Source organism: Pogona vitticeps, chromosome 6, assembly GCF_051106095.1.
Source record: "Pogona vitticeps strain Pit_001003342236 chromosome 6, PviZW2.1, whole genome shotgun sequence".
NCBI classification, from domain to species: Eukaryota; Metazoa; Chordata; class Lepidosauria; order Squamata; family Agamidae; genus Pogona; species Pogona vitticeps.
Window position 1 is genome coordinate 25,688,807 of NC_135788.1, and position 19,683 is coordinate 25,708,489.

At 40.6% G+C, this 19,683-nt stretch overlaps 1 protein-coding gene across 1 annotated transcript in view; it reads left to right on the plus strand.

Moving 5' to 3' along the window:
* The window catches only part of COL1A2 (collagen type I alpha 2 chain), a 62,334-nt gene that overhangs the window by 31,897 nt on the left and 10,754 nt on the right, over positions 1 to 19,683 (plus strand). Inside the window, exons 28-42 of the mRNA XM_073002786.2 lie at positions 481 to 525; positions 2,247 to 2,345; positions 4,683 to 4,790; positions 6,107 to 6,160; positions 6,766 to 6,819; positions 8,640 to 8,693; positions 8,823 to 8,876; positions 8,970 to 9,077; positions 9,940 to 9,993; positions 10,104 to 10,157; positions 12,292 to 12,453; positions 14,066 to 14,173; positions 15,010 to 15,117; positions 18,527 to 18,580; positions 18,692 to 18,799. Coding sequence (XP_072858887.2) covers positions 481 to 525; positions 2,247 to 2,345; positions 4,683 to 4,790; positions 6,107 to 6,160; positions 6,766 to 6,819; positions 8,640 to 8,693; positions 8,823 to 8,876; positions 8,970 to 9,077; positions 9,940 to 9,993; positions 10,104 to 10,157; positions 12,292 to 12,453; positions 14,066 to 14,173; positions 15,010 to 15,117; positions 18,527 to 18,580; positions 18,692 to 18,799 — 1,224 coding nt within the window. The remainder of the gene's footprint in view (positions 1 to 480; positions 526 to 2,246; positions 2,346 to 4,682; positions 4,791 to 6,106; positions 6,161 to 6,765; positions 6,820 to 8,639; positions 8,694 to 8,822; positions 8,877 to 8,969; positions 9,078 to 9,939; positions 9,994 to 10,103; positions 10,158 to 12,291; positions 12,454 to 14,065; positions 14,174 to 15,009; positions 15,118 to 18,526; positions 18,581 to 18,691; positions 18,800 to 19,683) is intronic.

Here is a 19,683-nt window from a genome sequence, read left to right on the forward strand (position 1 = left end):
CCAGTTTCTGGCTGCCTGTGTGCAACCAAGCTCTGGGCAAGCACATGCATGTACAGCTTAGAGGGAACATTTGTTGTAAGATGGCTTTATGGAGATCTGCGCATGGCACTGTGGCATATGAAAACTCCAGTATCCTAGCTTTTGCACCATGCAACCATTTACAGTATTCTACCATGAAATAAGATGGCACTCAGATTCATTTTCTTGGGCTATGATCATTCATCTTATACTAGCAGTTGAGTAAATAACAGTATAATTCTAACAAGATCAAATATTAACATCTGAAAATATATGATGCACTTTGATCTGATATTCTCATACCTATGCAGAAATGTAAAGCCAGATTCTGATTGAAAATGTTTGACTTCTCTTTGTTACATTGGATGAAAAAATATCCTTAGCCAATAGCTACAAGAATTCTTAAACAACAATGGAGAAAAATATGTGTAACTGGTTTCTCTCTCTCTCTTTTTTGCTTAGGGTATTCATGGTGAATTTGGTCTCCCTGGTCCTGCTGGTTCAAGAGTAAGTATACCTTTAGCTGTGCTTTACTCAGCTTTATTGCCATTATAGAAGACAGAGCTTAGAAAAGTTACCACTTTTTCACTACAGCTCTCAGGATCCTCCAGCTTGACTCTTGGTCATGTTATCTTAGGGACTCAGAGAACTGTAATTTTTTAAAAAGCACATCATGTTCTGGAGAAATCCACAGTCAACATAGAATCTTTTAATGGAAAAGTAAAAATAAAATACATATTTATATTATTTATTTTTTTATTTACAATATTTTTGCCACACCATTACCAGTGGTCTCTGAGCAGCCAACTTCTCTAAAGTTCTGCCTATAAAATATCAAACTATATTAGCATTCTAAAAATTCATATAGTAAAAACCAACACAGTTATTTTCTGTGGGGAAAATTTCTAGGGGGAATTATCGCAACAGTTACGGAGAGAATATTGCTGTTGTTATGTTCTTTTGATGCAAGTAATATACTCACAGGCTAATATATAGAGGATGGCCAGTATCCTCTTATGGGGTTCAGTCAGCACAGTGGGAAAGAGCAAAAGCAAAAAGCAAAGTGTGCTGCTTATATACCACCCTGTAGTGCTTGAAGCACTCTCTGGGCGGTTTACAAGTTAATTAGGCTGGTTACACATTGCCCCCCCCCCCCAGTGAGATGGATATTCATTTTACCGACCTCGGAAGAATAGGAGGCTGAGTCAACCTTGAGCCAACTACCTGGGATTGAACCCCAGGTTGTGAGCACAGTTTTAGCTGCAGTACAGCGGTTTAACCACTGCACCACATGGCTCTTCATATCACTGGAAAGATATCACTGGAGGCAACAGATTGCTACCATTCATCAATTTCAAGCTGCGCACAACTTTATATCATTGCACACAAGTTGTGCACACCCCAAAATCAAAAAAGAAACTCTTTAATTAGCAGGAGTCAGCCAGTAAGACCTCAGAACAGTCAACAATCTACAAGTACTGTACATATGTGACCAGACACACATCCATAAAGGTGTGTTCTTGTTTGGACAGCAATTGCTCAGACTGCTTGGCACAAACTGAATTGTGAACTCGATGATAAGGCCAGGTTAGTCTGGCATAGATGGAAGTATGCTTAGGAGAGCAGGATTTAGTGCACTTCCTTAAAAAAAAAAATCAGTGTCACTAGGACGAGGCTGTAGAATTTCTCAGCTATGTTTTGGTTCTCACTAAATCGAAAATGATTCAAGGCTTGTGACACCAACTCTCTAACCCAAGGGAAGGCAGCTTTGAAGGATCCAGCAGCCCATCTCAGAAATCAACAAAATCCAGGGAAAAATTCAAATCAAATCCTGCTCGAAGCCAGCCCATTTCCAATTCCATTTTTGTGGTTCGGGTTTTTCAGAGAGGATTAGGGAGTTTATTTTACTGCAAAATCATTGAGCAAAAAGGGCTCCTTTTTTGGCCAGTTTTTGTAAAGCAGGTGGGCATCTGGTGCCACACATAGCTTCTGGGTTACACTTTGCCCATCCCTGCCCTAAAAAAAATTTGGTGCAATTCTCCCACAGCTAAATTGAGCTAATTCTTCAGTCTGAACCATATTCAGTAGCTATACATTTATGTGTGTTTGTAAGTGCAGACAGCATTCATTATCTGTATTGCACATTCCTTTCCAGCTCTGTTGAACTCTCAACTTTCTCATTAAGCTGTTGGACTCCAGTTAACCTCAGATTAATCTTCTGCTTGCAGGGTGAGCGCGGCCCTCCAGGTGAAAGCGGTGCCACTGGTCCTGTTGGTCCCATTGGAAGCCGTGGTCCCTCTGGTGCTCCAGGACCTGATGGTAACAAGGTAAAACAGACTGTCATTTTTCTGAAAGACTGAGGAAGGCACTATCGTATCAATGTAGGGGCTGATAGTAACATTTTCTTGTCTGTCCATGAAACTCCGTATGTGATGGAAAGGCATATTTTTGGCCGCATATCTTTTATATTTACTTATTTAAAATATTTTTGCCCCACCTTTCTTGTTGAAAAGGCTCCAAGGCAACTTACAATATTGAAAGACAAGATTTGACATTTAAAACAATGTGTATAACAATGGTAGTTAACATCATTAAAATATAATTTTTGAAACTAAGAATAATGAGTAAAGAGGCATCTTACATCATTAAAAGACAATATTAGAGTTAAGAACAATAATTATACTTTTTTTAAAAAAAGCCACTTTGAGAAATGGAAAATACAATAATGGAAAACACAAATAGTACTAAAAATCCAGTCAAAAAAGTAATGCATAATAATACATCTTGAAAACACACACACGTAGCTAGTTACTATCTTAAGAGGTTGCATCATGGAGAATAGGGAAACTGGGAAGTATTAGAACAATTTTTGATCAGATATTACAGGAACCATGTTCGATCTTTTCACCAGTCCTTGTTGCTAAGGGTGTACCTTTGAAAGGGGGTGTCTGTGATACAGAGAGACCTCAGTTCTCACATTTTGAAGTTTATGTGCATGCATTGGTCCTTCCCAGTTCTTTGCTGTGTGAATAGTGGCTCCACATCAAGAATCTAAGTTTGATTTTGGAGCTCTTTTGAATGTGTGCATGGAAGAGCTTTTTAGGTGAAAGGGACCTGGAAACCTCACATTGCATCTAGAATACCATTTGTTCACTTACCTACTTGTTACCTTCATACCCACCTTTCTTCCAGTGAGCACAACGTAGCATACATAGTTTTCTTCTCCAAATTGTATTTGTCACCATAACCTTGTTAGATAGGCCAGACTGTTTGTGTGGGTTGGAGACATGCATTGAGACAAAGGTCGTAAGACCCAAGGTCACAAGAGAGTTCATTAGATCTTCCAAGCCCAAATTCAATGCTTTAACCACTAATCACACCCTCTTTAGGTCATGGTCTGGATGGATGGATGGATTTAGTAAGTTTGTAAGGTAGTAAATATGCATCATTTGTAGACCTTGATCCAATTTGCTTCAATCCACAGGTGACATTGTAGGGATGTATATGTTTAACGGCATGAAGGGTGGCTGTAGCATTAGTGATGTTGTGGGGCCTGCAAATAGAAAGGAACTGTTGTTTTATGGAGAAGGAGCTTTCTAGGTGGTGATGTGTGTTACAATGCTTTCTTCAAAATGGGGTAAGCCACCCCACCTGCATTTGCTGCCTGCCAAGTCACAGGCTGATCAAAGCTCCGGACATCTGCCCTAATGAGCATCAGTAGAAAGGGATGTTCTACAACTCTTTCTAAACAGATGAACTCTGATCCTAGGAAAAATGTTTTTAGTTGGCCATCAGGATTCAGGCCCTTAATGATGTGTGATGTGTCCGGTGTTTTTACCAGAATAACTGAAGATGCCAGAAGCTTTTGCTTAAAATCTTTTGTTTGTTAGTCACTCTAATAAGTGCATATATATATTTTAGTGATTAATTACATCTTTTGAACCAGTTCAGAAAACTCTTGATTGAGGTGCTGTTTAGTTCTCATTGTCTGTTTATATACTGCGAGCAAAGAAGATACAATTCATTGGATCCCTGGACACAACCAAAGTTTGAATGGATCCAGTTTAACATCAGATGAACATTGAACATCTCATGGACATTCTCCAACTTAAGCCATTTAAATCAGGAATACTGGGTGCAGAAATGTGGTCTGACCATTTCCACTTGGGACACACTTATGTACTGTATTTCCAAAGATATACTTGATGAATGGAAAATTAAATAACATGATAAGAAACACTCCACATGTGATCTTCTTTAGCTGGTTTTTAATTTATAAACCAGACACTGGGAAAGTTGCTTTTTCTGGACAATGGCTCCTAGAATTCCCAGCCAACATAGTCATGCTGGTTGTGAGATTCTGGATATTGTAGGCCAGAAAAGTAAATGTTCAAACCTCTGGTACAAACATCAGGCAGTACTCAGTAATGTTGTATTTTATTTATTTATTTATTTATTTATTTATTTATTTATTTATTTATTTATTTATTTATTTATTTAATTAATTTATATGCCGCCCACTCTACCCAAAGGTCTCTGGGCGGCTTACAACAGAGCACTAATACACGACTGACACTGACAGTAGGCAGTGCCGTGCAATACCGATTTTTCACGAAACCTGGGGCCTCTCAACATTCAACATTTCATTTTTCTTGTTCTGCTAGGGCGAGCCCGGTAATGTTGGTGCAGCTGGTGCCCCAGGGCCAGCTGGTTCTAACGGAATCCCTGGAGAAAGAGGTGCTGCTGGCATGCCAGGAGGCAAAGGTGAAAAGGTAAGACCCCCAAAGACAGCCTGGATCCAGAGGCTTTCACAAGGACTTCCTCAAGGGAAGAGAGTGAGAGCTGTATTCTTTGAATACAGAAGATTCCAGATCAAATCCTCATTATCTCCAGGGAGATCTGGAACAAATCCTTACCTGAAACACTGGAGAGCTGTTGTCAGTCACTGTAGACTAATGGTTTTCAATGGGTAACCTAGGCGTTCTTGGACAGCAATTCCTGGAAGCCTTCAGCACCAGCTGTGTTGGCCTGGAGTTTTGAGAGTTGTAGTCCGAGAACACCTGGGTTACCCAAGGTTGGGAATCACTGGTGTACACAGTAGTGAGGTAGATGTACTCTTTGTATGACTCAGTATTCCCGTGCTCCTGCTTTTGAAAAAGGTATCTACAGATCTTAGGCACCTAGTCAAAGAAGGCTTTACTAGCCATTAAGGAAGGAGAGAATACTCAGCACATTCTTCATTCTTGTTGACTGAGGCTGTTTTAACACAAAACACCTTGTGAAATTCCTCTCCTATAGACAGGTTCTCTTCAGGTTCTATGTAATCTGTGTGAAATATTTCTAGCATTCTTTTCACAGTGCCTCTTTAGACAAAGCAAGAGTCATCCTTTGCACAATTTGCACAGTTATGCACAAACATGCAAATTTATGCAAAAACATCTTTTCCACCAATGCAAAAACACTGTGGAGATTCAAAGACGATGGCATCACCTGACCATCTGTTCTAGTTAGAGCAATCTTGCAGTTCCTCATCCTTGTCTATAATGACAAGTCAAATGAGGATTTATATCCCTACTAAACATTTCTTGACTCCCAATCCTAAACATTTGTACTGATGCATGTTCCTATGATACTCTGAGAATATCCATTCTTCAGCTAACCAGCGGATTCTCAGAAGCCTTAGGTTTAGGCTGCTAGGCTTAGAAATTATCTGGTCTGAATTATTTCTGTACCAATATATATCCCACCATTACTTCCGGTGTGTGTTGTCTGTTCCTTCCCATTTATCCACATAAGAACCCTATGAAGTAGGTTGGGATGACAGAAAGTGCTTGATTTCCCAGTGAATTTCACGGGTCAGTGGAGTCTTTCTGAAGTGCTTGGCTGTGTGTACTTTATGCCACATTGCTCTCAATGACAATACCTGGGTAGATCTGCCACCTTCCTTCCCTTCGCTGCTTCAGATCCAGTTACAGTGAGGAAACTAGATACCTGGGCCATATAAACCACCCCCCTACACACACACACACCAATGGCTCCTTGAAACAGTGATTATTACAATTCATTCTGTGTTGTTCCTTCATTTCAGGGCCCAACAGGCTTCAGAGGAGAACCTGGAGCAACAGGAAGAGATGGTTCCCGTGTAAGCATGCTCATGTTACTTTATGTGCTACAACTCTTCTGTACAGGATTTTTTTACATATATATTTGGAAGATTAAGAGCATCCTCTAAAATAGTTGGAAGGTGTGAACTATATATATATCTTCTAGTCATCTATAACATGTTTTGGGTCCTAGATTTTTTTTTAACAGAGGCTTTTTATAGAACTCGATAGACTTGGAAACAAGATGCAGGCACTCAGTATATCTTGTTTTCGACAACAAAACGCTTCCCCATCACTGCCGTTGCTGAAAATTTGGGGCTAGAACAGGCAAATCTGGCCCTAATATTCTTTGATTTTGCTCGCTCATGATTCGAACCAACTCATGTCCGTCTAAATCAGTTGATGCAGTGTCTAATGCAGTTATACTGTATTTTCCTTTATGATCTACATAGTTAGGTCGCATATCAGAACAGATTTCAATTGCTTGTTCATTTTCATTGACAATTCCAAACAATGCTAGCTTTTAAAAGCACTAGCGTCTTCATTTGTGCAGTTATCCATAATTTGCCAGTGTTCTTTTGCTACGATCTGAACCAGAGGATACAACATGAGATTCAAGCATATCATTTCACTTGACTTTCAGGGTATCCCTGGGGCTGTTGGTGCTCCTGGACCTGCTGGAGGTGCTGGTGAAAGGGTGAGTACCAGTCTTTTCAAATACAGAAACCCGTCCCACTAAAAGGGTTGAAAATATTCAGGCATGCAGAGAATACAGCTGGGGTTTGCACATGTGCAGAATACAAACATATGCACAGACAGAGAGGACAGGACTCTTCCCCTCCTGGTTATCATTTGCCAAGATGATGATAGCTGATGTCGTAGTCCTTGCAGCTCAGAATGCCCTGGAGAGGTTTAGTGGGCTTTCCAAATCTGTTTCATAATTTTTAAACAATGTTTTTAAATTTTATATGCTTTAGTTTTAAAACTTTAATTGGTACAATGGTAGTTATATGTGACTTTTGAAAATGAGTTTTATAGGCTACCTCAGATCCTTGAGAAAAACAGGGTTGAAATTAATTGATTAGTTACGATGAGGCTGTGTACAACACACCACACATCCTTTAATATCTGATACTACATAATTAAATAATGCATATGCTTAGAATTTAAACTTGCTGAACTTAGATCCCTTTAAAAGCAATGGAACAAGTTTGTTGCGGAATGAATGCAGGCCCTGGGTTTGCAGAGTAAAACCACTTAGATGTTTTGATCAGTAGGGATGATTATAACTAGTGCTGCAGTAAATTTGGAAGTGCAAGTACAGTATGCATCAAGACAATCTGCATAACCATCACACCCATAGTGAGAGTGTAAAAATTCGGGCAGCTGGGTCAGTCCATAAAAACAAATGAGGAGCAGGTGCTTTGTAAATATAATGGCTCTTAATAACCTGGTCAACACCAAAGCACCTTCAAATATTTTGCATTACCACAGGGACAGGTTTAAACAATATAGTGTCTCCAGATTACTTTCCTAGCTACTGTGGGGATTGCAACTAAGGTTAGAGAGATCAAGGCAGATAATAGATGATGACATAATCCATCATATTCAGAAAGTCCTGGGATTATTTGGCCCCAAGAGCTGTGGCTGAATCATGTCACTGGTGATGGCATCCCCTGCCACCCCCACCCCTTTGGACTTCCCTATTCCCTTTAAGCTGAGGTGCAATACACGCAATAAGTGGGACAGTGGGGGGGGGGTTAATGAAGGGTACAGATTTCCCCTGAAGTCATAAATCATTGAGAGCCATTCCTGTTGTCATGCAAAGTATTCTGGAGTAAGTAGGTTTTTAGGGGTAATTGAGGCCTATTAACTTTGCAAAAGACCTGCTAAAATTGTTTTCTGATACTGATGGACCCAGACAGATGCAATTTTAGCTTTTGCTTTTGACTTGCAGTTTGAATTCTTCTACCAACTGTGGTCAAAGAGCATTTGCCAAGGGGTCCAGTGAAGAAAGCCAATAATTTTGCACTATGTGCTCAGAAATCCTCTAGCCTTGTGTTTCTGAAATAGCAATACTTCCCCTCCCCCACAGTGTGCCACTCAACACACTGCATTTAATACAAGTTCCAGAAGACAATGGCCAGAATCTAACTGGTGGTCATTTAAGACTTACATAAATTCCTGCAGCTAATTGCAACCAGTTGGTGAAGCTGCATTTTTGGGCCTGACAAAACACACAAGGGACCATAATAATAATAATAATAATAATAATAATAATAATAATAATAATAATAATAATAATAATAATAATAATAATAATAATAATAATAATAATAATAATAATAATAGATTGAGAGGGAGACATGAGGGGAGCATAGCAATTTTTAAGGTTATAACAACCAGCTGGCCTCTCAGCAGGACTGAGAGAGGGGGCCTGTTTCCCCTCTCCTCTCTTCTGTCATTCACCTTATAGCCTAGTCTGTATCCTAACCACACCGATCCTTTGTGTTTTAGGGTGAAGCTGGTCCTGCTGGTCAAGCTGGTCCCCCAGGATCTCGTGGCATACCTGTAAGTGGTGAAATAATTCTTTTCTTTAAAAATAAAAAAGATGTAAAACTAACAGGTTCTAAGAAGCTTGGGTATGGGAAAGCAGCATGTATTGGTCACTCCATGTGTTTTGCTGTCTCTCAACTATAGGGTGAACGTGGTGAAGTTGGTCCCGCTGGCCCCCAGGGATTTGCTGGCCCTCCTGTAAGTATGAAGAAGAAGATTGGCTTCCTACCATTTTGTGGTGCTCTGTAGTCGTAATGCCTTTTGTCTAACATTCTCTATTGAATTCTAAAGGGTGCAGCTGGTCAACCTGGTGCCAAAGGAGAAAGAGGTCAGAGAGGACCCAAAGGTGATGTAGGACCCCAGGGTGCCATTGGTGCCGTCGGTAATGCTGGTCCTGCTGTAAGTTGATGATGCTTTACCTTAATCTGTGGTTGTATGTATAGATTTCATATATTCTTGATATCCTTTGTCTTACATTACATGGATAAATTCCTTAATCTAGAACTTGGATTGAACCCATTTGTACAGTATCAAGGAACTGTTCCAAAGAGCACAATGTATATCATTGGATAAAAGAACAGGCAGTACAAATCATTTTCTTAGTAACCCTAGAAAAGTAGTAATAGCTAAGATGCCCCCCTGGAGGAAACATTCAGAGTCATTTGAACCTTGAGCCTTTATTTAATTTTTCTCCACAGATTTTATACATAAATACAATAGGTGGTAAATGATGAATGGCAATGACTGTTTTTTCAGTGTAATTTAAATTATTTCTGCTGGTATCATTGATAACAAACAAATGTGACCATCAGAAATACTTTTATATGAGAACTTAAGTATGATGTTACAACCTGTTATTTACCCATATCCTGGTAACACCACATGGCTAGTAATATACTATCCACCATTTTCTAAGAACATTTATCATATGTATTGGGGGCGGTAGTGCTGGGTGGTAATGCAAATACCCTTTTTTGGAAAAGTGCCTGAATAGTCCTGATGAAAGTAGACCCATCAGAGCAAATGGGATTTATATAAATGTTGGTTTTTTTTCATCCAAAATAGATTATTATCCCATTTTTATAGGGCACGTTACCTTCAGCAGGTTACCTTAGAAGACAACAATAGGGGCGGAACCCACTTCTTGTACGTCAATTGCATTAGTGTCAGGGATTGTCGTGGAATCGGGATTCTCTGATAGCAAGAACATTTCAGTATGTTCTTTCTCTTAACCTTTCTGTTTTTGCTTTCTTATGTTTAGGGTCCCCTTGGCGCTGCAGGTCCTGCTGGTACTCGTGGTGATTCTGGTCCACCTGTAAGTTGAGAAACATCATATGTTTCACCCCATCCACCCACCCTGCATCTCATCTGCAGCTGTTGTTGTTCTTCATGGTTCCTAATCTCTCTCTCACTGTTATTTTATAGGGTATGACTGGCGCACCTGGTAGTGCTGGCAGACCTGGACCTCCTGGCCCTGCTGTGAGTAATTACTAAGAATGCTTCATATGTAAAATCTGATGGGTCAAAACAGACTTTCCTAACCAGGTGCCATCGAGATCTCTTGAACGATAACTTCCATCTACAACTGGTTATCATGTAACAGAACAATCTTGGAAAGCATCAGGCAGGGTTAGCATTAAGGAACAGTTAGCTCCTTCTAATTCCTCTTCACAAAGAACTACTCAAGATAACTAGCATTCCCTAGCAGTTGTTCAATAAGATCAGAAATGGTGGACAAGCATCTTTCAGCCTTTGAGAATACTGTACATCTTTCATTCTGCTACCAAACTACTCTTGCAATATCCAGCTATCATAGCAAGGGCTGCTTTGTCAAAAACCTTGGATTGAACAGAAGAATCAAGTATGAATTACACCTGAACAAATATAATAATACCCCAACACAGCTCTCATAAGTATTTACTGGCCAAGAGTAGAAGGAAAGAGTAACTTGGCTAAGGGGAGAGAATCAAGGAGAAAGGGGTTGGGTGGAAATTAAGCATCACTTACTGCTTCTATTGTCCAAATTTTCCCCTTCTGTCACTGTTTTCAAGAGAAGAAATGAACTAGTAGTCTTAATACATGCACCTGAATTGGAGGCCTTGAACATGATCCATATTTCTGTACTGTGTACAGAATTTCCACAGCAAAGCACCTGGATTTCCTCAGTGGATAATTCAGTGTGCTATATGTTCCTTCCATTAGAAAATGTTTTTCCAAAACAAAATTTTTTGACAGTGTATATCAATGACAAAAATCCTTTTGCTTAGTGTAGTCAATCAAACTAGAGTGGGCCCATTAAATCAGTGGGGATTTGGTGAGTTAACTCCTCTGTAAGTTCTGCTGATTCAAATCAGCCTTCTCTAACTGCAACTTACTTGAGCGTAATAAATTAGAGTAGGCCCTTTTGAATTAATAGAACTTACAGAGAGGTTGATTCACTAAATCCCCATTGATCCAGTCAGCCTACTTTAGTGTGTTTTACTATGCTAAGCAACAGGAGTTTGGCCAATAGCTTTATCAAAGCCCTGCCCATCCTTTTTGAAGTTTTGTACATAAATCCAAGGTTGTAATTGGGGGAGATGCATTAGCTCTGCAAGTTGAATATTTGCCCTCCATGCAGGGCATCCCAGTTTCGGTTCCCGGCATCTCTACATGTAAAACCACACAAAACAACACTGAGGGATGTATTCGCGAAGGCTTTCACGGCCGGGATCTAATGGTTGTTGTGGGTTTTTTGGGCTTCTTGGCTGTGTTCTGAAAGTGGTTTTTCCTAACGTTTCGCCAGCACTCACCCAGTTCTGTGCTATAAACATCATCCTTCATTGGCCAAATGCCCTCCAAGTATGTTGAATTACAACTTCCATCCTCCCCAGTCAACATGACTAATGGTGAGCCATGGCCATGGATGGTGGGAGTTGTGACCCAACACATCTCAGAGGACAGTGACATTGAGGAAGGATGTTCTACTCCAAACTGATGGGTGGTAGCTGTTCAAAATCTTGTACAGGTGTCTTTCATAGCCCTGGAGGTGCAGTGAGGTTTTAAAGAGCTTGGATATGTTACTTTATTCAATTACAGCTTCCAATCTCATTGAGAACAGTAATCCAAAAAAGTTCCATTTCCATTCTTGCAAGCATTCTATCATTGAGCTCTACCCTTTCATAATCTGGAATTTTGTTTTGTCTCATGGCCCAGACCAATAAGCCCCTGAGGTTATAATTCTTCAAACATGTTTAAACACTGACTGGGCAATTCTTTTTTTCCCCGAATGGTTGGCTTCCCTTAAAAGTGGCATATGGCGAAGATCTGTTTCTTAGCTATCATGCCTATCTCAAGATGTTGCAAGTACATCTGATAGACAAACTAAGGAAATGGGGAACTTGGGAGAAAAGTTTATAGCTTCAAGCATTGATCAAAGAAATGTCCATGACTAGTGGACTTACGTGAATAGCGAATAGTGAGTCAACTGATTGTGTGCTATATTGTTAAAAGAAAGCAATACTGCATGGTTAAAAATCCTTCACCATTTATCTTTGTCAGGCTTTTGTTGTTTCAGTTAATATCTTGTCCTCCATAATATAATTGTGTAGTCACATATATATTTCATTCCTAGGGTATCAGTGGCCCTCCTGGCCCCCCTGGTCCCGCTGGCAAAGAAGGCATTAGAGGGCCCCGTGGTGACACTGGACCCACTGGCCGTAGTGGTGAAACTGGTATTTCTGGGCCACCTGGTTTCCAAGGCGAGAAAGGTCCCAGTGGAGAAAGTGGTGCTGCTGTAAGTTATTCAGAACAATTTCCTAATTCCAAAGGTCACTTTTTAGGCATTCTTCTTTTTGTATTTCACAGGAACACAGGTATCAGCTAACTTGAGTTATTTGATTTGCTTTAATTACATCCCATTTGGATTACTCTAACATACTGTATGTGGGGCTGCCTTTGAAGATGGTATGGAACCTTCAAGCTGGTCCAAAATGCTGCTGATGAGAACCTATTATAGGGGGCATATAAGTCCCATTACACAACCTTCATTGGTTACTGTTCACGTTCACCCCATGCCCCTGTCTCTTTTTCTCAACCCAAAGGGCTCACGTTAGTGACGTTCCCTCTTTCATTCGCTGCCACCAGTGGATTTCTTTATCCATGCTGTAAAGGACTTTAGTCTGACACAGGCTGCCAACAATAGAACTTGTTTATTAAAGGGTATCAGGGTTATTCGGGATCACAGATATTCTTTATTCATTTCATAGAATCAAAATCATTGAAATATTCTGCCACACCTTCAATTGCCTCCTTTAGTAGGACAGTTCATCACAAGTTTGTACTCAACCTTTGTGTATATATAGTTTTTGTATTTATATGAACTCACATCTAAGATACAGATTGGGTTAGAGTACCTTGAGAAAAAGGAATCCTGGTGGCAGATTCTGAACTTTTGGAACCACAGTGTTAGGTTTCTAGTTAGGACTTTTTCCTTTCAGATACTCCAGTTCAACAACTGAGTAGTATACTCAAACCCCTTAAATAACTGCCCCTTCAACTTCTATTGATAATTTTCTTTACCTCTTCTCTGCTTGTGTGTAGTTTAATTTTGCAACATAAATGCTGCACCCTGCTCCTCAAGAACCAGAAACAGCAGAATTACGTTTCGTAGTTAAATGTTCACCAAACTCAATTGGAGAGCTTGACACACTGTGAACAAACTTGCGGTACAAACACCACAGAAGGAAACTGCCAAACATTTTGACTTGAAGTGCTGCCATGATGCACAATTCATTGCAATAAACGTTGTATCTCCCAGTAATGTTAATCATTATGGGTCACAACAAAAACAAAATGATACCAAAAAAACCTTCTTATGAACAAGCCAAAACTTCCATTTTAAATAAGAAAAATCAAAAATATCTTGCTTTCCTAAACAGTTGCTCTACAAGGATAATTCCTTGTAAATTCCATTTCATTTATCATGTTGATAAATGAGAGCAGGAGAATATTATAACTTCTATAAGATCTGCACCAGATGTGCAGTTTTATGAGATGTCAAACTGAATGCTATTTATGAGCTAAATGAACAATTAAAATATTTTCTTGTTGGTTAACAAAATCATCATTAGGCCTGTTCTGCCATAAGCATGAATTCACAACCCCAAATATAACAGGAATAATAAGAAATAGAAATTAGATCATGCGGCAGTGTGTTGAAGGACTGTCTGGTTGGTCACATAAGTGGCTACGTATTAACTTGAGCTATGTCAGAAGTTCTGAGATCGTACTAAATTATCAAATAGACAGGAAGTGCGAGTTTGTATTTGTGACACAAATGTGGTGCTCACTAGTCTCTAAATATGATACAAATTTGTTTTCTCTCTCATACACACTTCTTTATGCAGGGTCCCCCTGGTACCCCAGGTCCTCAGGGTATTCTTGGAGCTCCCGGTATCCTTGGTCTTCCTGGCTCTAGAGGAGAACGTGGTCTCCCAGGCATTGCTGGAGCAGTTGTAAGTACAAAAATCATTCAGCCTTCCTACTAGATGACAACTGTGTTTCTCCAGAATTAAAATGACACATGCCAAGGACAGGGGTGAACTTTAGCCTGACTTAGAATAATGAAACTCCTTTATTTTTATTTATAATAATGGAGCATCTGAGCAAAATATCAGCTTAATAGTTGAATAATCCCTTTTACACATTGGTTATGTACGTATTCATGTTTTCGTGTGGCAAAATGGATGCCTGGGATGGAGGCCATACCTGGATGTATGCTGTACCTTTTCCCATTCAAAGACTCTGGGTCAGAAACATGGGATTCCTCCTTGGTAGTCAACCATCCAGGGATTCACCAGGCCCCTTTATCTTCAATGATACTGCTGTACAATACAACCTGGGTCCTGCAGGCAGAGTAAATAACAGTGGGAACTCTATTGCCTGTTGTTTTTTGCTTTTAGCCTGGACGAAAAGCATTGTGTCCAGTCAGGAACCATGTATAGAATCTTGTTGAACTTTGGACAGGTCAAGCCTGTCCCACATACCTTTCCTGTGGTAGCCCCAGCAGGAGCAGCATCCCTTCTCTGTTTTGCCTTTTCCCAATCTGTTACCGCTCCAGATATGCTGAGCTACAATTCCTATAATCCTTTCGCCAGCATGACCAACAAATGTAGAGGGTACTCAACGGCTGTGGGTCATTGTAGAAGATCTGACAGGAACTATTGATGTTAGATTAAAGTTAGAAAGTGTTCAGCTAAGTGTTAAATTGACATATATAATGTGTTGAGTATCTAATCCATTTGCTGTGTAACCAACAATGAAAGGTATCTCTGCTGTTACTGTTTTTCAGGGTGAACCTGGTCCTCTTGGTATAGCTGGTCCCCCAGGCGCCCGTGGTGCTCCTGGTCCCATTGGCTCCCCTGGCGTGAATGGTGCTCCCGGTGAAGCTGGACGTGATGTGAGTAATTCATTCTGATTTGGAAGAAGTGGGGAACATAAATGTCTACCTACCTTCACAGCAACATTTAAAACTAGCAATGGAAGGCTGATTCAGACATGCGTTAAAGTCAATTTGAGACTTATTGTTTAGATGGGCAAAGTGGATTGGGATTCAATAAAAGGAGGGTACTTCTAAGGCACTTCGTGAATTGAAATGTGCTTAGGGAAACATTGACAGCAATGGGCAAGATTCCACAAACTGGTGCACTTTAAATGCCATAGGTTTCAGTACCAGATAGCTAAGAACATACTTAACATTCCCAGTGAAATCAATGGCGCTTAAAGGGCTTTACCTGTGCCTACGGGTCATGTGCCTTGTGAGTAGATAGTAATCGTTTGTCACATGCAGCCTGCACAAAACCCTCCTGCCTTGAAATGTAAATATGCCAGAAACATAGCAATCTAAAAGAATCACAAAAACATAGAGAATAACAAAATCAGCTTGCAAAAATTGCTGTGCCTTTAATTGGTGCCCAAAGCAGAGGAAGGTGACTGAGAGGAAACTTCTCGTGGGAAGATATTACATATTTGAGGTACTGTCAATAGGAAGGCTATATGTCGGAAGCCACTGACCAAGACTTAAGAAGGCATGTAGTACAGTACTCAGGTCTGTATGGATGCTATTGCTCACCCTTATTAGTGCACATTAGCTGGCAACTGGGTCCTCCTAAAACTTCCTATGCAATGCTTCCACCTTCAGGTTGTTGTTTAGTCGTTAAGTCATGTCCAACTCTCCGTGATCCCATGGACCAGAGCACGCCAGGCCCTCTTGTCTTCCACTGCCTCCTGCAATTTGGTCAAATTCATGTTGGTTGCTTCGATGACACTGTCCAACCATCTCGTCCTCTGTCGTCCCCTTCTCCTCTTGTCTTCACACTTTCCCAACATCAGGGTCTTTTCCAGGGAGTCTTCTCTTCTCATGAGATGGCCAAAGTATTGGAGCCTCAGCTTCAGGATCTATCCTTCCATTGAGCATTCAGGGTTGACTTCCTTTAGAATCGATAGGTTTGTTCTCCTTGCTGTCCAGGGGACTCTCAAGAGCCTCCTCCAGCACCACAATTCAAAAGCATCAATTCTTTGGTGGTCAGCTTTCTTATGGTCCAGCTCTCACTTCCGTAGATCACTACAGGAAAAACCATAGCTTTGACTATTCGGACTTTTGTTGACAAGGTGATGTCTCTGCTTTTTAAGATGCTGTCTAGGTTTGTCATCGCTTTCCTCCCAAGAAGCAGGCATCTTTTAATCTGTCACCATCTGCAGTGATCATGGAGCCCAAGAAAGTAAAATCTATCACTGCCTCCATATCTTCCCCTTCTATTTGCCAGGAGACGATGGGACCAGTGGCCATGATCTTGGTTTTTTTAATGTTGAGCTTTAGACCATTTTTTGCGCTCTCCTCCACCCTCATTAAGAGGTTCTTTAATTCCTCCTCCCTTTCTGCCATCAGAGTGGTACATCTGCATATCTAAGGTTGTTGATAGTTCTTCTGGCAATCTTAATTCTGGTTTCGGATTCATCCAGTCCCTTGTATTTCTGGGAGTTCTCGGTCCACATACTGCTGAAGCCTACCTTGTAGGATTTTGAGCAAAACCTTGCTAGCGTGTGAAATGAGTGCAATTGTATGATAGTTGGAGCATTCTTTGGCGCTGCCCTTCTTTGGGATTGGGATGTAGTGATCTTCTCCAGTCCTCTTGCCACTGTTGAGTTTTCCAAACTTGCTGGCATATTGAGTGTAGAACCTTAACAGCGTCATATTTTAAGATTTTAAATAGTTCAACTGGTATGTCATCACTTCCACTGGCTTTGTTCTTAGCCATGCTTTCTAAGGCCCACTTGACTTCACTTTCTGGGATGTCTGGCTCAAGGTCGGCAACCACACTATCTGGGTTGTCTGGGACATCCAGATCTTTCTGGTATAATTCCTCTGTGTATTCTTGCCACCTCTTCTTGATGTCTTCTGCTTCTGTGAGGTCCCTACCATTTTTGTCCTTTATCATGTCCAGCTTTGCACGAAATGTTCCTTTAATATCTCCAATTTTCTTGAACAGATCTCTCGTTTTTCCCTTTCTATTCTTTTCCTCTATTTCTTTGCACTGTTCATTTAAGAAGGCCCTCTTGTCTCACCTTGCTATTCTTCAGAGCCAAACTATAAATTACACACCATCAGGACCAAACTATAAATTACACTCCACCCATCAATTGAAAGAGTATTTCTTAGGTGCTGATTGTCTGTGATTGCCCTAGCAAGAGCTTTTTTTTCTTCCTGTGATTTGCAAATGAGTAAGACCAGATAGGTGGTATATAAATAAAATAAATAGATAAATAAAATAAGCACATTCTTTTCTGTTGTCTGACTTTTTCAGACCTGAAAAACTGTCTCAATCATGTTTCTTTGAACACTTATGTGATTTCAGATTATTTGTAACATATAGTCTGATCCATAAGGGAACTGTCAGGAAATGAATTGTACAGAGGATTGCAACCATTTTATTCTGAAAGATAGTAAGCCTGGGATTGTGGATAATCAGTGGAAGCTTATTTTGGCACAAATCCATTAATGCATAGTCTCTACCATCTCTAACATATGTCTTGGTCCTCCGGCATGCGCCAAAGGACTGTGATAGCAGTCTTTCAAGGAAATGTTTCAGTTAGAAAATACCACATGGGCGTAATGAGGGAAATGTCCAGCTGCTGTAATAAAAACCCAGGAAAGCCTTAATCTTTTCATTAAAAAAACATAGTTCTCTCCCAGTGAGATGTTGGATCTGCGAAGTGGTCTGGAAGGTGGAACACCCGTTAATCTGGCAAAATAAAGATATACGTAATAACATTTGCAATCAATATAGAGAAACGAAATGAGCATAAAAGAATTCCTGTTTTTCTACAATGCCTTGATTAAACGAGAACATAACCTACTTCAGCATTGTTGGGCGATTCCACAAACAACTTGAGGAATAAATGCAGTGGCATAAAGAGTTGTTCTTAAAAAGCAACCATTGGCTTTTGTGCTGCTGAAATTTTGGTCCAGGACTACAGCTTCCTCTAGTCTTTCCCCTTTTCTCTTCATAACCAACCCCACCATCTTACTTACTGCTAGCAATCCATAGCACTCGGTAGTTTAGGAAGTCAGAGAATGAAGATCTTGTTATTCATTTCCCCCCAAGCTAGACATTTTGAGTAAAGTTCCTACTTTCACAGATAATGCCCACCAATAATCATTTTTGCTTCCGTTGGTTGTTCCACATTGGACGTCAACCTGTGCCACGGGCTGGGGATTGCTGGGGGGGTAGGGAAGGTTTCATATATATATGGACATGCCATACTCAGCTTTTTAAATTTCCATGTGATTTTTTTTTCTCCCTTCACAGGGAAACCCAGGTAATGATGGTGCTCCAGGCCGCAATGGTGCTCCCGGTTACAAGGTAATCCCATCCTTTCTTTCATAAGTGGAATGGATGTAAGTCCGTTTCTGTAAGTCCGTTTCTACATACTTACCTAGACTGTCTGTTTTTCTTTCACATCTGTCTTTGCAGGGTGAACGTGGTGCTCCTGGAAGTCCTGGCCCTGTCGGTGCTGCTGGTGCTCCTGGCGCCCACGGGATTGTTGGTCCTGTTGGCAAAACTGGAAATCGTGGTGAACCCGTACGTGACCTGCATTTGTTTTGTAGAAACCAAGGTGCCTCTAAGTAAGGCAGGCACAATTAGCTAGGGGTCCAGTTATTATCTGCACAGTCTTTTATCTTGGAGGTCCTATGCACTTTCTCCCCTCAGACCAACACTCCCATTTATTTGATTTTAAGTAGCTTGCAAGCAGGACACGCAAGAACATTTTTGCATGGCGCAGCTCCCCTGTCCAGTGTTCTGCTCAACCACTCATACCTCTTCCAGGACAATGCATTCCATCCCCCTCTCCCCTCTGGTTTTTATTTTTGCCCCATCCAACAGATACTGAGCATTCTGTGGCCAGTGAGCATGCTCAGTCCTTATTGGACTGTTTTGAAGAGAAATGACACCTTAAGATTTCTTGTGTGTGTGTGTGTGTGTGTGTGTGTGTGTGTGTGTGTGTGTGTGTGTGTGTGTGTGTGTGTGTGTGTGTGTGTGTGTGTGTGTGTGTGTGTGTGTGTGTGTGTGTGTGTGTGTGTGTGTGTGTGTGTGTGTGTGTGAAGGTTATTGATATTTGTGCAAACTGGTTCCACTGAACAGGCTGATGCTTTCTCCTTGTTCTTCTGTGACTGCAGTTTGGCTAAAATCCTGCTTAACTTTGACAGCTGAGTTTCCTGATAGAAGAACTGGCTGTTTAAGTATCATTGTGGACCCTAAGGATCTAGTGATACCAAGAGATATAGATGACTTGATGATGACATTTTGGGTGACCCTCAGCCTCTAATCCATAAGCTACCCTGTTTCCCAAAAATAAGATCTAGTGTATATACTCGAGTATAAACCTAGCTTTCAGCACTTTTTTTTGGCTGAAAAAGCACCCCCTCTCAGCTTATACTCGGGTCAGTGTCAAAATTACATATTCT